Source organism: Delphinus delphis, chromosome 7 (assembly GCF_949987515.2).
Source record: "Delphinus delphis chromosome 7, mDelDel1.2, whole genome shotgun sequence".
Taxonomy (NCBI): domain Eukaryota; kingdom Metazoa; phylum Chordata; class Mammalia; order Artiodactyla; family Delphinidae; genus Delphinus; species Delphinus delphis.
In genome coordinates, this window is record NC_082689.1 from 21,227,604 (window position 1) to 21,242,812 (window position 15,209).

Sequence of the window (15,209 nt, forward strand, 5' to 3'; positions counted from 1 at the left end):
GGAGAGGCACATGAGGAGAAACTCCACTGAGCACCAACACCAGCTCAGCAGATATTCTCTGCCATGAAGCTAAGAGGACGCAGAGTCTGGGACATGGTCAGCTTGCTGTTTGTGAAGCTACGTCAGCCCCATCCACGGCTGTGTCCACCTGGCTGGCCTCCAGGTCAATCACTGAAAGCAGTGACTATCAGACAATGGCCTTTGGTTCTCGCCAAAGGATTTTGCCTGAAATGGTTTCCAGGAAGGCCCGGATTCTCTGTTTGATGCAGCATGGGTCCAGGGTTGTGGACAATGTCTCTGGACTTGGTCGTATCAGAGGGCTGTATATTCTGGGATAGGGGCTGCCTCTACAGTTGGCTTACAGTCCTAACTCCCTAGACCAATCTGTGCCACTGTGAAAGCCAGATGTAAGTTGCTGTAGACAGAGCAAACCACCAAACCCTGCAACAGAGAGGAACTGAGAAAGGGGCCAACAACTCTAAAAGATAAGCAAGGTAAGTATTATCCGTATTTAACAGGTGAGAATAGGTTTAAAGCAGTTGGGCTCCAGGTAACATAACTAAGAGATGGCAGAGCTGAGGACCGGACCACGAACTTCTGGCTCCAAATCCTGGGCACTTTTTACCGCCTATTTCATCTCTGATTGTGCTGTGAAATTGCAGATGCAGGGATTGGATGAGGAGGCAGGTTGATGGGAAATTGGTCCAGTAACACCTTGACCCATAGAGTAATGGCTGGTAACAATAAGAAATTCAGTGAGCCCCAGCTGCTCCTGTCCCGTACTCGGGGTTTTGGAGGTTAGCCGTTGTTGTACCTCCCTTTTAATCAGTGCTGTTCTGACACCAGCTGAGAGGGAGGCTTGAGAAGTTGAGATGAAATTTGGGTAGTTTGTCTCCCCATGACATTCTGGTGAAAGGTACTTGGGATGTGGGTGGCTAAATTTACTGGTTAGCATGGAATTAGGGAATCCACTCCTTCACTCAGAAATATTTATTGAAAGGGCACCTGCTCTCAAGGATCTTACACTTCACTGGGGATGCAGACAAGGTGATTACTGATGGCAATAATAAGAGCTGGGACACAGAGATGAGTGAGCACAGGAAATGTCTGAATCAGAGTGGGCTTGGGATGGTCAGATCCATTCATTCAGTATCATTTGTTGGATGTCTTGTTTTGTTCCTGAAACTAGGGAATATTAACACAGAGATGAATGAGGCACAGTCCCTGCCCTCAAGGAGCTCACAGTCTACAAATAAATCACAACACAGCAGGAGTTTTACAAGATATAGAGGAAGGTAGAACCGAGCAGAGAGCGATTAACTCTCTCTTAGAGGTGTCCAAGAAGGGTTTCTAAAGGAAGGAACCCTATCCTTGAGCTAATTTTAAAAGATATGTCAAAATTTATCCAGGGGCTTCCCTGGTGGCGCAGTGGTTGAGAGTCTGCCTGCCGATGCAGGGGACACAGGTTCGTGCCCCGGTCTGGGAAGATCCCACGTGCTGCAGAGTGGCTGGGCCCGTGAGCCATGGCCGCTGAGACTGCGCGTCTGGAGTGCTCCGCAACGGGAGAGGCCACAACAGTGAGAGGCCCGTGTACCGCAAAAAAAAAAAAAAAATTTATCCAGAAAAGTGGAGAACTTTCCAGGCAGAACATGTGTAGAGACACAGAAACATGTGAGAACAAGGTGTGCTTAGGAAACTTTGGGCAGATTTATATGGCTTGGTGCAAAGAGCCAGGGTGGAGAGGTGGGTCATGGGGATGGGGAGGTTGGTAAGAACCAGATCTCACAGATCACGAATCACGTGCTAAGCAGCTCAGACTACCCTGTTGGTGATGGGGAGGGATTGATAAGATTTTATACGGAGAAGAATTATGACCAGATGTGTGTTTTAAAGAGACAGCTCTGGTAGCTGTGGGGAGGATGGATCAGAGCTGGACAGACTAGACATTGGGAGAGGCCAGCTGGAAACATGCTTGTAATAGTCTGAGCAAGAAGGAAAGAGATGCAAAACAGTGGCAATGGGGAAGAAGTGTATGGGATGACCTTGAGCAGCACATAGGATGTGGACTTGATAGGACTGTCTGAACTCCTTCAGGCAAGTGGGAGCCCCGGGGCTCTGGCTCGAGTGGGGACTAGGCGCCATTGCTGAGCATGAGAATGGGGTGGGCAATGGATGAAACAAATGGGAACCAAAGTATATGTCTTCAGCAAAGGCAGCAGAAAAAAAAAAAAGGACCATCCTAAACCTAAAATCTAGGCAGAGAGGCAAGAGGCAGTTGCTAAGTCAAGAGTTTGCAGTAGGAGAGATGCAAGGCACGTGGAGGACATTATCTGCAAAGAGGAGAATGCAAGGCCAGGAAGGTGTCTCTTTGCTGGGGTAGAAAGAGGGAAAGGCTTTCTTTCAGTGCACAGGTGGTCCCCTCCTGTGACATAGAGGAAGATGTAGAGGGCATTGAACCATTTCTGACTAGGGCTGGTAAATGATAGGAAGGGGGACAGGTAAGGAAAGTAGGCAGTTGAAGACAGATTTGGAAGGCAACAATCAGAGGTGTTTGAAGATGTGGATTTTGAATAGATAACTTAGGAGGAATGTTCAGAGAGTAGATGACTAAGGACAGAGACCTGGGCAACATTAAACACTTACGGGATGGAAGGAGACAGAAGATGAGAAAACAGCAGGAGAGACTGAGCCACAAAACCCAGAGAGCTGGGTCTCCGAAGTGACAGGCGTGGTGCTACATAATGGTCTGGGACTGCATGTTGCTCAGTTTCTTACTAACCTTTTGACCTTAAGTGACTTGCATAACCTCTCTCTGCTTTTGTCTTCCCATCTGTGAAATGGGCTGATAATACTGTCTTCAGAGGTTTGTTGAGAGGATTGAATAAGATGGCACGTGTAAAGGAGCAGGCACTTATACGTATCAGTGACCAGGGTAGGAGGTACTTGGTCAGGGTAGATTTCCCTCGAGGTAGACACTCAATAAAGGTATGCCAAAACAGTTAAAACCTGAATCCAGCCACAGCCTGGAGAGGCTGACCCGGAGTCCTCCCATAATTGAGAACCAGCTGTTATTTGGAGCAGTGCCTCTTCTGGAAGGTTTAGGCTCCCTCACCCGTGTCCCCTCAATGAGAAGATCTGATTACATCGAGCGTCCTCGTTCCACCTGCCTACTCTTCCGTCATCTCTAATGACGCTGTCTTCCCCGGCAGAGAAGTTGACAGAGCCACCCAGGAAACAAATGGGACATTCTCTGCTCCAGTGGGTCAAGTTATTAGGATTTAACAAGAGCAAATTAATTAAGGTCTCTGGCACCAAAAACATTTTTTTTTCACTCCACAGACCCAAGAGATTGGCCACCAAGAAGTCAACTCTGCAAAAATGAGGACCTCATCCTCATCATGTTTGTTTTTCGCTTGTGAGTGAAATAGGGTCAGGGTAAGGAAAGCGAGCAAGATTCTGAAGCAGCTCCAAATCTTTCAAACAGTGGCTTAGGGTAATTGATGAAGTTATAGAAAGGTTTTGTTAAAACTTCCTCTGTGTGCAGTATACTGAGTAACTTCCCTATGATTTAGAGGTACCTGATACCTGCCCTCTGAGATAAAGGGATTCAAATCCCAGTTTACAGCAAGTGGGCAGGGGGTCGGGGCAGCAGGGCTGTGAAAACACTGCTTTTCAAACTTAATTTTCACATTAACAAAAAAACACATATATGCCGCAAGGATTCCTTCCCTCCCTCCCTCCCTCCTTCTGGGTAGAAATGACCTCACCTGTCAAACCTCTTAATTCCCTGATTAGGAAACTGAAAATATGGAGGAGGCAGCCTGGTGCAGCAGAAGAGACTAGGCAGCAGAAGACCTAGATCTGATGAGCAGATAAGCTACCAGCTACCTCTGTGACCTGGGGCAAGTTACTGCCTCTCTCTACGACTCAGCTGACTTACCTATAAACCGAGAGGGTTGAACCTGATAACCTACAAGGTCCTTTCAGGTCTGACATCCCAGGATTTTTGAATTACTCCCATCGCGAGAGGTCATGACTGTCGGAGGTTGACAATCGTGACTGCGGGGATGGCCAATACTGCTGGACCAGGCCAAACAGCCCACAAGCATCTGCCACAGAAATGGGCCAGACGATGCTCAGTCCATGTTCCATTTCCTGCGTGCGGCTTATCCAACTTCCTGGATTAACTGTTAACACATATCGCCCCAACCCCTTCCTTAAGCACCTCCCCTCCATCCCCCGACCCCCGCTTCCTGCGCGTGGTCACCCTTCTCCACACCTGAGCTGCTGGATGCTCGGAGGATGAAGGTGACCAATTTAGAAGTAGACACACCAAGCACTCACTGTCCCCCTCCAAGGAGACCCCTTGGGAGGCAGTTCAGTTATTCCAGTTATGCTGACAAGGCTCAAATATTTCAGGAACAGCTCTTAGGAACTGCCTTGAGTGCCTGCAGCGCATTTTGGGATAGATTCAGACGTGGCAAGTCTGTCCGTTGACGTTGGGTTTGTGGCTAGCAATAGCGGCAATCTGGTAAATAAAGTGGACGCTCCAGCCAGCTAATGTATTTTGGGGACCACGTGAAATGGGCCATTGAGCCACAGCTGCTTTTCTCTGTGGCCCCTGACCTAGCACTGAAGGTATTTCAGTTAGGGTAACTCCAGTAGATAGAAAAAAATGAAACCCCCAAATTCAGCAGAAGTTCCTGTCAGTGGGGGGGTTCTCCTCCACACAGTGATTCAGGGACCGAGGACCCTGGCGTCTTGCGGCTTCACAGCTCCCTAGGCTTTTGAGTCTTTTATCTCCATCTAATAGAAAATGCAAGAGGGCATGGATGAGGTGCGTGTGCGCACGAGCACACACCACACACACGCACACATACGCTTTTCCCCTCGGTGCCCATTTCTTAAATCTTGGCTTCACTCATGCTTACATTCAGTGCCAGTCACCTAGCTCCACCCAAGTGCAGAGGGCTCTCTGAGCTCGGTTTCCTGTTCTGTAAGGTGGAGATAATATCACCTCCTTTATTGGGTTTGCGAGACAAGTTGACCATATTTGCAAAGCCCTTTTAGTGATAGGACACGGTAAACATTCAGTAAATATTGACTCTCATCACCAACACCATCATCACCATCACCGTCACCGTCACCTTCACCATCACCACCCAGCGTGGCTGGTGGTGACCTTCACCATCACCACCCAGCGTGGCTGAGAAATGCAGTTCTGTTAGTATCTGTCCGGATAGTGAGAACTCTAAGCCTCATAAAAAAACCACAGAAAAAAAAATCTCCAGTATCTCAGGGCAGAGCTTCAGAAACGCACTTCCAGGAATGGACCTCTCAATTACACCAACGCAAGGATATTTGGGACATGTGTAGAATCAGCTGGTTTCCAGAGCTCCTTTCAGGTCTAGCATGTTATTCATCTGTAAACAATGAGTGAGGATTGGGAAGGACACTTAGGAGACAGAAGAACAGGTGCTTGTCGCTGGGAAGGGGGTTGGCAATAAAGGAGGAGGAGATATGAGTGGGCTTTTTCTGTCCTGTAACTTCTCCCAGACAACCAATATCGTGTGGCATTGAGTGTAACTGTGTGCCCAGCACAGTGCAAGCGTCAGCATACAGGATTCACTACCTCATTTAATCTCATAACTACCCTATAAGCAAGGGAGTAGCAGCCCCCACTTTCTGATGAGGAAACCGAGGCTCAGAAAGAGGAATTAACTTACCTCAAGCCCCAAGGCTAGTAAGTGGTAGGTACTCTGAATATTCAATACGTGTTCATCAGTGAGTTGACCCTCAATGGTGGGACCCAAAAGTCTTTGGGTCTAGGAGAGGAAGTATCCATTTCTTCAGCTGCCTGAGCTTTTCTTGTCTGTCACATCTGGAAATAGAGTATTTTTTTAAATTACCTATAGCTCTTTGATCAAAATTCAGAGCCTTCCGTGAGGCAGTAGGTCCGGATAAGGACCATGTTCTCAGCAGTGCTGCTCAAGTGTGGTCCATACATCAGCATCACCTGAGAGCTTCTTAGAAATGCAAATTCTTAGTCCTCATCCCAGACCTACTGAGTCAGATTGTCTGGGGGTGGCGCCCAGGAATCTGTGTTTTCATAAACTCTCCGGTTTGAGAAGCGCTGTTGTAGAGTTAGTTGTCTGCAACCTTTATGCCACTTAAACTAGGATACTAGTAGGAGAAGAGGGGAGGGTGGGAAGCAGGACTTGGTGTCACCGAGGGGACCAGAGCTCTTCTCTGCATACTTCTCAGTCAGCCTTGGCCTATTAACTCCATACATTATGGGAATCTGTTTTTGTTCCATCACATGTGCTCATAGAAACACACAGTAGGTTCAGGAAATGCTAACTAAACAGAATTAAATTGTATCTCATCGCTATGCACACAGCAAGAACCAAAGGCCAAAATTCAGCAGCGGAGGATTGGGATACCACGTCAGGGAGAACTCCCTGACAGCACTGTGGTGAGTTAGGGGCAGGGGGGCTGTGCAGGCAGGACAACCTGCTCACAATGGCCACCTTCCCTCCCATCCTCATGGGCCGAGCAAAGGGCCATTTCAGCTGGAGGCTCGGGGAAAGAGACGATGACAAATGAAGGCTTCCAACATCCTATGGAGCCTACAGGAAGAGGGCCCCTGAAAGATGGAGATGTGAGAAAGAGGAATATTTGGGACATGTGTAGAATCAGCTGGTTTCCAGAGAAAAAAATGTTCTTCTAGAACTGTATCAGTGAGTACAGCCCAGGGTTGGGCACCTTGTTAGGTGGGTACTAGATAAATTAAATAGAAAACCCCAGAAAGGGACTCAATCAAACTGTGTTGAATTTCTGATATTGCCATGCATTCTAATTTTATATTTTGTTTTTCTACTACTTCCCCGCCTCCATTCACCAATAACCTTCTTTCCTCCTGTTCTAACTTTAGTCTCTCTTTCTCTCTATCCATTTTCCCATTCATCTTCTTTCTCTCCCATCTCTTCAACTTTGCCCACTTGACCTGTCCCTATCAAATGAGTGCCACCCATCTTCCCTCATTAAAAAAGATTCTGTGGGGCTTCCCCGGCGGCGCAGTGATTGAGAGTCTGCCTGCCGATGCAGGGGACACGGGTTCGTGCCCCGGTCCAGGAAGATCCCACATGCTTGTGTACCGCAAAAAAGAAAAAAAAAAAAAAAAGATTCTGCGGCTCACGGAATGGATAAGTAATCTGTAGAGCAGGAAGCAGAGAGAGGGCTGGGGAGTGGATGCGAATGAGGTAGGTCGTGCTTTTCCAACTTTTGCCAAACAAGCATTATCTACAAAAACAGGTGCACCTTCCTTCCCTTCAGCCATCTATCCATTAAAATGGTTTAATTATTTCCTGAACACTAGACAGATAATTAGGAGGTAGCATTCAGACCAGAAATTTAAGCCACGCTCTTCAATCAGGGTAAAATTGTCTGATTAAGAAGCTAATTAAGAATCAAGTGTAGTGACTCTTATTGGAAACAGTGAGTTTGGGGCTTCAAAAAATCCTGATTCCCCCCAACCCCCGCAAAGGCCCCTATGTCCTCCATCATCACCAAGGCTTCATTAAGCTCCCAATACTGTATTAGCTGCCCAAGCCTCAACCATGTCTGATCCCTGTCCTCGATGGGCTTACAATCTAGGGGAAAGGGCATAACAGTGTTCAAACAAGGCTTGTGAAATAAATGAACAAGTGAGCGCTGCAGTGCCAAGGGTGCATAGACATGTATTCAAAAGGTTGAAGGAAGCGATGAGAGTTGGCACATTGGGAGAGGGTGAGAAAGTGGGCAGAGAGGAAGTCTCCTTGTCCAGAGCCAGGCAGGAGATCAAGGGGTCCACAGGTGGTCCAAAGGAGATTTATGAACCCACTAAAATCATAACGACAGTTCACGTGTCTGGGTTTTTTTCCAGGAATGTGGTCCTTAGCTTTCATCAGATCCTCAAAGGGGCACATGATCCAAAAGATTAGGAACAACTGGGCTACAGGGATGCTGTCCCTCCTTCAGTGAACCCTCGAAGACCTGTTGTACAAAGTACAATTTTAGGAGCTGTCGGAGTCCCGGAGGAAAGAGTAGCAGTGGGTGGCTGTCTTGTCTCCTAGAATCACGGCGTGTTGGAGGTTGCAGAGGCTTTGAGATGTTCCCATCCAGTCTCTTTGCTTGACGTGGAGTTGGCTGGAGTGACTCATTGCTGTTTGCTCCTGTGAATCAGCTCTTCCTCCCAAGGGACAGACCAGCCGCCCCTGGATTTACAGTGATGCAAGAGGATCCCCCTGTACCTCATCCCCAGTCATCTCCCTCACCGTGAGTCCAGCCTCCCAAACCATCTTCACCATATGGACAATCACCCCTTTCCTACGTTTCTCATCCTTTTACTGGCCCTTTCTTCCCAGCCCTTCCACATGCCCTCTGGACCTCATCGTCCACCATTGGCAACCTCTCCTCCGAGCGTTCCTTTCCTCATCCTTTAATTGAAATAAAGCTGTCTCCTGAGGACATTGTTTCTTGCATGGCTGTCTTAAGTGGTGGCTGCCCTGTCTCCAGGACACTGTATCCTGGGGGCCTGGAGGTGGGCTGAGTCCTCCTTGCTCCTCATTACCATCTGCAAACTGCCTCTCTTCCTTTATCTTTCAGAAGCCCCAGCTCCTTTGAAGTGAATGTCATCATACTTCACCAGCCCTTTGACCTTCTTGATGCTGCTGGCTGATGACTGCCTACTCACTCCTCACATCCCCTGTGCACCTGGCTCACACACTCCCTCCCACCATACCTGTCTCAGCATCTCTGTAGATCAGTGGTCCTTGGAAGGGGTGTTCCCATCCCCAGGGGGCATTTTGCAAATGTATGAGGTTTTTGATTTCTTTTCTAAAGTGGCTGTGCCCCAGCGTTTATATTGAAATTTATATTATCGTGTTATAAAATGATGTCCCCTTTGTTCTTCTTTACATAATCTGTTAGGGCAGTATATTAATTAAAAAAAGAAACCATAGTAGCTTGGATTATTTTGTAAGTTTCATTTCAGAACAGAAAAGGGGATATTAAAATATATTTGTTATAATTTGTTATAAAAAGGGGGCATTTGGTCTGATAGAACTGAGGATTTCTATCAGAGGATGAGGATGGCTGCTGCAGATAATCTAGCCCACTCCCTGCCTTCCTCATTATTCCAGAACGTTCCCTCCAGCCCACCTCAGCCCCGTTCAAGTGGTCACTCCCTAGTGCTCATCATCGCCAAGAACCCCATCCCTTCAAAATCTGGATTTAAACACCCCACTCTCTGATCATCACCCCCTATCCTTGTAGTTCACTGACTCTAGCAATTCTCTAAATCCATAGAAACCTCTTGGCATTGACCCTATCACTTTCCACTTCTCCATTTTCATTATTCCTTATCCCTTTGTGTTCTTACTTCCCTCCTTCCCGGTCTAGACTCCATGGGCCAACGTGATAACAGCTCCCTTTGCAAACATCCATAATTCTCATGTCCCACTCTCTCTCCTGCCATACTTACCTGGAAAGACAGTCTATGCTAATTAAAACCACCCAACCAATGACTAGACCCACTTTAAATTGTGGCCACAAATCTCAAATAGGTGCTCAACACTGTCAGATAATTCTACCTCCTCTCCCTTGGGAATTCATTCTCTCACTCTGCAAGATAATTATTTTCCACCTTCTCTTCTCCCCACAAATCTTCAACACTTTCCTGCCTTATCCCTTCCCACCTTAGCTGACAACTTCATGGAAGAAAAAGGTGCACTTGGATGAGAACTACCTGATTTTCCCACTATTGCATCTTTCCTCCTACCTCCTCTGTGCCCACCAAGCTAATTTCATCCTCATTGCACTTGAGCTGACCTCTCAACAGCATTTCAAGGAGCTATCACACTCTCTTTCATGAAACATGCCCTTCTCTAGACTTCTGGGTCTCCACACTTGCTGGTCTTGCTTCTGCACTATTTATTGCTCCTTCAGAAACTCCCTTCCCGGCTCTGCCTCCACCAAACCTCCATATTACCAGAAGCTTCAGGCAAGACCTCTCCCTAAGCTTCAGACTCATACGTCCAACTGCCTACCTAGCCCTTCTATTGAGATTCCTATTAGGTGTCTTAAATTTACCATAACCAAAATATAACTATTAATGAATGTAGTAGGCTGAATAATGGTCCCCCAAGACACCCAGGTCCTAGTCCCTGTTAATGTTACCTTATATGGCAAAGGGGACTTTGCAGATGTGACTAATCTAAGAATCTTGTAACAGGTAGAGTTTCATGGATTATTCAGGTGGACCCAATGTAATCAAAGTGTTCTCATAAGAGAAAGGCAGAGGGAGACTCAATGACAGGAGAGGAGTAGGAGATGTGACATCAGAAGAAAAGGGCGGTGATGCCAGGAAGTGGCAAGGAACACAGGCAACTTCTAAAAGCTGAAAAAAGGCAAGGAAATAGATTCTCCCCTCAAAGCCACCAGAGAAAAAACAGCCCTGCTGACACTTTCACTTGAGCCCAGTGACACTGATTTTCAGACTTCTGATCTTCAGAACTGCAGGAGAATACATCTGTGTGGTTTCAAGCCACTGAATATGTGGTGATCTGTTACAGCAACAATTGGAAACTAATACAGTGGCTGCCACCACCACACAGATCCACGCCCCTGACCCTCATGCCTACCACACCTCAGTCAATGACACCAAGACTTATCTGGCTGCTGAGGCCAGAAGCTTCAGAGTTTTCTCTTGACTCACCTCACCTGCCAGCAAGTCTGTCAGCTCTGCCCCCGACATACATCCTGACTCCAGTGGCCTCTCACTTCCTCCGCCGCTACACCTTAGTCTAAGCGTCCGTCATTGCCGAGTTGCATCACTGCATCACTTCCTCGGTCTTCGGCACCTACTCTTGGTCCCTCTTCAGTCTATTGTTTCACAGGAACCAGGATGGCCTTTCTGAAGGGTATATCAGACCACATCGTCCTCCTATTACAGCCCTTCAATGGCTTCCCCTTATACTCAAGATAGAATATAAATCCCTTGCCATGGCCTATAAGGCCTTACCATAGACTGGCCTCTGACCCCCATCTCCCTGCACTGCCCACTCATTCACTCATTCCCTGCGCCCTGGCCACACTGACCTCCTTTCTGAGCCGGCTGCCTTCCATTCCCACTTCCTGGCCTTTGTGCCTACGGCTCTTACCACTAACATGCTCTCTCTCCAGACTTTGCATGGATCCCTCCTTCTCATCATTTAAGTCTCAACTCAAGGGAATTCCCTGGTGGTCCGGTGGTTAGGATTAAGCGCTTTCATGGCTGTGGCCCAGGTTCAATCCCTGGTCGGGGAACTAAGATCCCACAAGCTGCGCGGCCCGGCCGGAAAAAAAAAAGAAAAAGAAAGAAAACGAAAAAAAAAAGAAATTAAGTCTCAACTCAGATATCACCTCCCTCACAAGCCCTTACTACCGTCTCCATCAAAGAGGACTCTCAGTGTCTGCAGGCAGTGGCTACTTCCTCCTGTTTTATCTTCCTCATAGCATGTGTCCGTGCCTGAAATAGTCTTATTGGTTTGTTTCCGTGTCTGTCGTGTGTCTCTCCACTAGAATGCCAGCTCTCTGAGGGCAGGCCTCTGCCTGTCCTGTTCACTGCGCTATCCCTAGTGCTTAGCACAGAGTAGGCACACAATATTTCGTTTCCTGGTTGTCTGACACAGCTCGTTTCTGACTCTACACTGCCCCTGGCCAACAGAACCATGCCAGAGTTCGCTCTGCCAGCAATGTGTGTATATTAGCAGCACTGGGCTTTCTGTTGAATAGCCAAGAGGTCATCAGTGGAATTTCGGACATTCAGCAGGTATGGAATGACCATAGGGTTTCTTTTATGGTAAAGGCACAGGATTCAGTCAACATCTGCTAAGTGCCAGGTGCCACAGACACAGGGCAGAGGGGGAAAAAGATATTTGTATTACGCCTTAATGGACAATGAATTTGGATCTTGTCAGGCCAAGGAGTAGGAGGGATAGAGCAGAGGCAGAGGAAAAAGCACTGCATGTAGGTGCCCGACTATTTCACGCCCTCGGTGTGGCGGCCTTGCACATACTTCCAAAGACTTGCTGAGCCTAGAAATGTAAGGATGTTGCCATGTGGCCCAGAGCTGAAAGGTAGGTTTGAAAAGAACAAATCAAACCAATATAAATCTGGCTCACCCAACGCCTATACTCACTTACAAACAGAGGGAGGAGCATTTCTCCCGGCGGTGAGCTGCTCTCTCTTACTCGCCTTTGTTTTTCTCTTCTCCCTGCTGCCCAGGCCTCATCATCCACGAGGGGCCCTCCGTGTACCGCATCTTTAAACGGTGGCAAGCTGTCAACCAGCAATGGAAAGTGCTGAACTACGACAAGACGAAAGACCTGGAGGATCAAAAGGCAGGAGGCAGGACCAATGCCCGGATGTCCTCGTCCACCCAGGCCAACGCGCCCCCTGCCGGAGAGGAGGCTGCGGGCACCCCTGCCCCTGAGGAAGGCCCCGCCCGGGCGGCCGGCCACCCCTCAGGCCCTCTGTCCGATCACCACTGTGCTTACACCATCCTGCACATCTTGAGTCACTTAAGACCTCATGAACAGCGGACCCCCCAGGGCGGCAGCCGAGAGCTGGTCATGAGGGTCACGACGGTGTGAGAGGAGAGACCTGGGAGGGAGCTGTGACCACACACGCACGCACAAGAGCGAGGAGAGCAGGGGCCGGGGAGGGCCGCCCCTGACAGGACGCCATCTGGGGAGCAGGTGTGGGGAGGCATGGAGGCACCCCAGGGGCCAGAGGGCAGGCGGTATGGGGGGGTGCCTTGAGGGGCCTGGGGGCAGGACTGGAGCTGGAGGGAGGCTGGCGCTATGAGCGGTTTCCTGATTTCCAACCGGTCAATACCATTCTCCAACAAGCACGAGGAAAACCAATACAAACTCAGCAACGAAGTGCAATACATACTGGGCCTAACAAAACACAACAGAGGCACCCAGATGTGCCCCCCTGCGCAAAACACCTGGGAGAAGCGGCGGCTGGGGAGGGCGAAGCTGTGTGTCTGGTGGCGGTGGTGCCCACGTGTGCACGTGTGGGAAGGAGAAGCACTTGTAGCCGGCCTTGTTTTACCTTTCAGTTTGCTTTGGTTTCTCCCTGGTCTGTGTTCCAGGGACAGTTGGGGGGAGGGAGAGGGATGGGTGGGAGCTGGCAGAGATGAGATTCCTAGCATTTGTGGCCCCTGGGCTCACCTGGGTGGGCAGGATTCCTGACTCAGGCCTCGGGGGTAGTGGTGCAGGGAGGGAAATGCTGACCTGAGTGGCCAGAGGGAGGGGGGTTTCTTCCTCTTCCAAACTGGGAACTCCCAATTTCAGATGGGCTCAAAGAGGGCGTAGGTTTGGAGTAGGGTGTCTTTCTGTGCCCTTGTTACTTCATTTTATGGTGATTTGGCTCAAAGATGTTTACAGGAAACACACACACATACACACACACCCCAATAGTACAGATTTCCCATGGGTATCTTGAGCACAGTCCTGCTGCCATGGCTTCAGCCTTCAAAGCTGTCAATCCAGGAGTGATTTTCCCAACCACCCAATACCACCCATGGCCACGACATGCTCAGTGCCACGGCCCCTCCTGGTTTGGCACCTGCTGAGACCCAGGGCCCCCCATGGCAGGGCATCTCCTGCTCAGGGTCTCCCAGGAGAGCTGCTGCAGCGAACGGAGGAAGTTGGCCGGATGTGCCCCAAGGAGTGGAGTGGAGACCAATCTAAGTATTCCTTGCTGCTCGGGACCCTCCACCGAGGGCAGTTTGGCTAATCCCTCAGTGCTACCTGCTCCCTGGTCCCTCCCATACAGCAAGGCGGGCCCAGGGACCCTGGCAGGGAGCGCTGTCCCTTGAGCCCACCTGCTGGTTCTGGGACCCTGCCAGGGAAGGCCACGGGGGTGGTCACCTGCAGAGTTTCTTTTTGTCATTGCACAATGGCCGCGTCATCCGTGGGTATGAAAGGGACACTGTCAAGTACTTTTTTAAACTAGTTTTTAGGGTTTTTTAAAACTCTCTGTTGTTTATATTATTCTCTTAAAAGCTTGAAAATAAAATTTCTTTCCCTACCACTAGTGTCCTTTCCCATATGTGAGTTTTTCCTGTCTCTGTCCTGTTTTCCCTCTATGGTATAATTTGCTTTCCCTCTCCTGTGTCTGCTCCACCCCTAGAGTCTTCTCCCTCACAAGAAACGGTTTCTCCTTTGAGGGTACAGATGGGGCAGGGCCTGTGTCTGTGTGTGTGTGTGTGTGTGTGTGTGTGTGTGTGTGTGTGTGAACCTACAGTGAAGCCCTGGGACTCCTGGCCTCTTCTGGTCTTCCTAGCAGGTGAATTCCTTCAAGTCGAAAAGAGGACCAGCTCCCCAACTTTTCCCAGGTTTCGGCCCAGGACTCCTGGAAGCGGAGGCCACTAGTGCTGGGAGGAAATTTGGAGAGTTTTCTCCCCATCTGGTCATTTCAGAGAAGCTAAGAGAACCACAGGTGAGGGGCATGTTAGGACCTCATTCCCCTGACAGTTTTCCTTTGAACATCAGAAAACAGCCCCCAGAGCAGGGCCCCGAGACGGGGCTCAGACATATCACTAGGCAGCAGGCAAGGCTTTCCCTCCCTCCAACCTGACCTGGCCCTCCTTCCTGGGGCCGGCAGTTGGTCAGGCAACGTCATCAGTGGGATGTGCACAGGCTTAGGAAGGTTCCTCCCCGGATGAAGCTCACATACAAGTGAAAACCAACAAAACCATACAAGTAGTTCATGTAGAGTGAAGGTATCTCTTTTTTCTTATAGTCTAAGAATGGGCCATTCAGTTTAATTAAATATTTACGTGGGAATTCCCTGGCGGTCCAGTGGTTAGGAGTCGGCATTTTCACTGCCGAGGGCCCAGGTTCAACCCATGGTCGGGGAACAAAGATCCCACAAGCCACATGGCACGGCCAAAATATATACATATATTTATGAAAAATATAGATGTGTCCAGACATGCATTATCTATTTTCAAAAAAGTATCAGAATACAACAAAATATACACGTCATCAAAACTATAGTGGCCACTATGTCATCTTTCTTTGGTGATTCTCAGGGAGCTTCAGAACATTGTGGTCATGCAGGGTCATCATTCAGAATATACTGTATTGAAGAAGAGGTGGTTAATGAAAAGTTCT

The 15,209-nt window shown here is 48.8% G+C and overlaps 1 protein-coding gene across 1 annotated transcript in view; it reads left to right on the forward strand.

Moving 5' to 3' along the window:
• Positions 1 to 14,113, forward strand: part of MARCHF4 (membrane associated ring-CH-type finger 4) — a 103,518-nt gene extending 89,405 nt beyond the window's left edge. Inside the window, exon 4 of the mRNA XM_060015550.1 lies at positions 12,307 to 14,113. Within this exon, the coding sequence (XP_059871533.1) occupies positions 12,307 to 12,674 (368 nt within the window). The 3' untranslated portion in view covers positions 12,675 to 14,113. The remainder of the gene's footprint in view (positions 1 to 12,306) is intronic.
• The last annotated feature ends 1,096 nt before the right edge of the window (positions 14,114 to 15,209 follow it).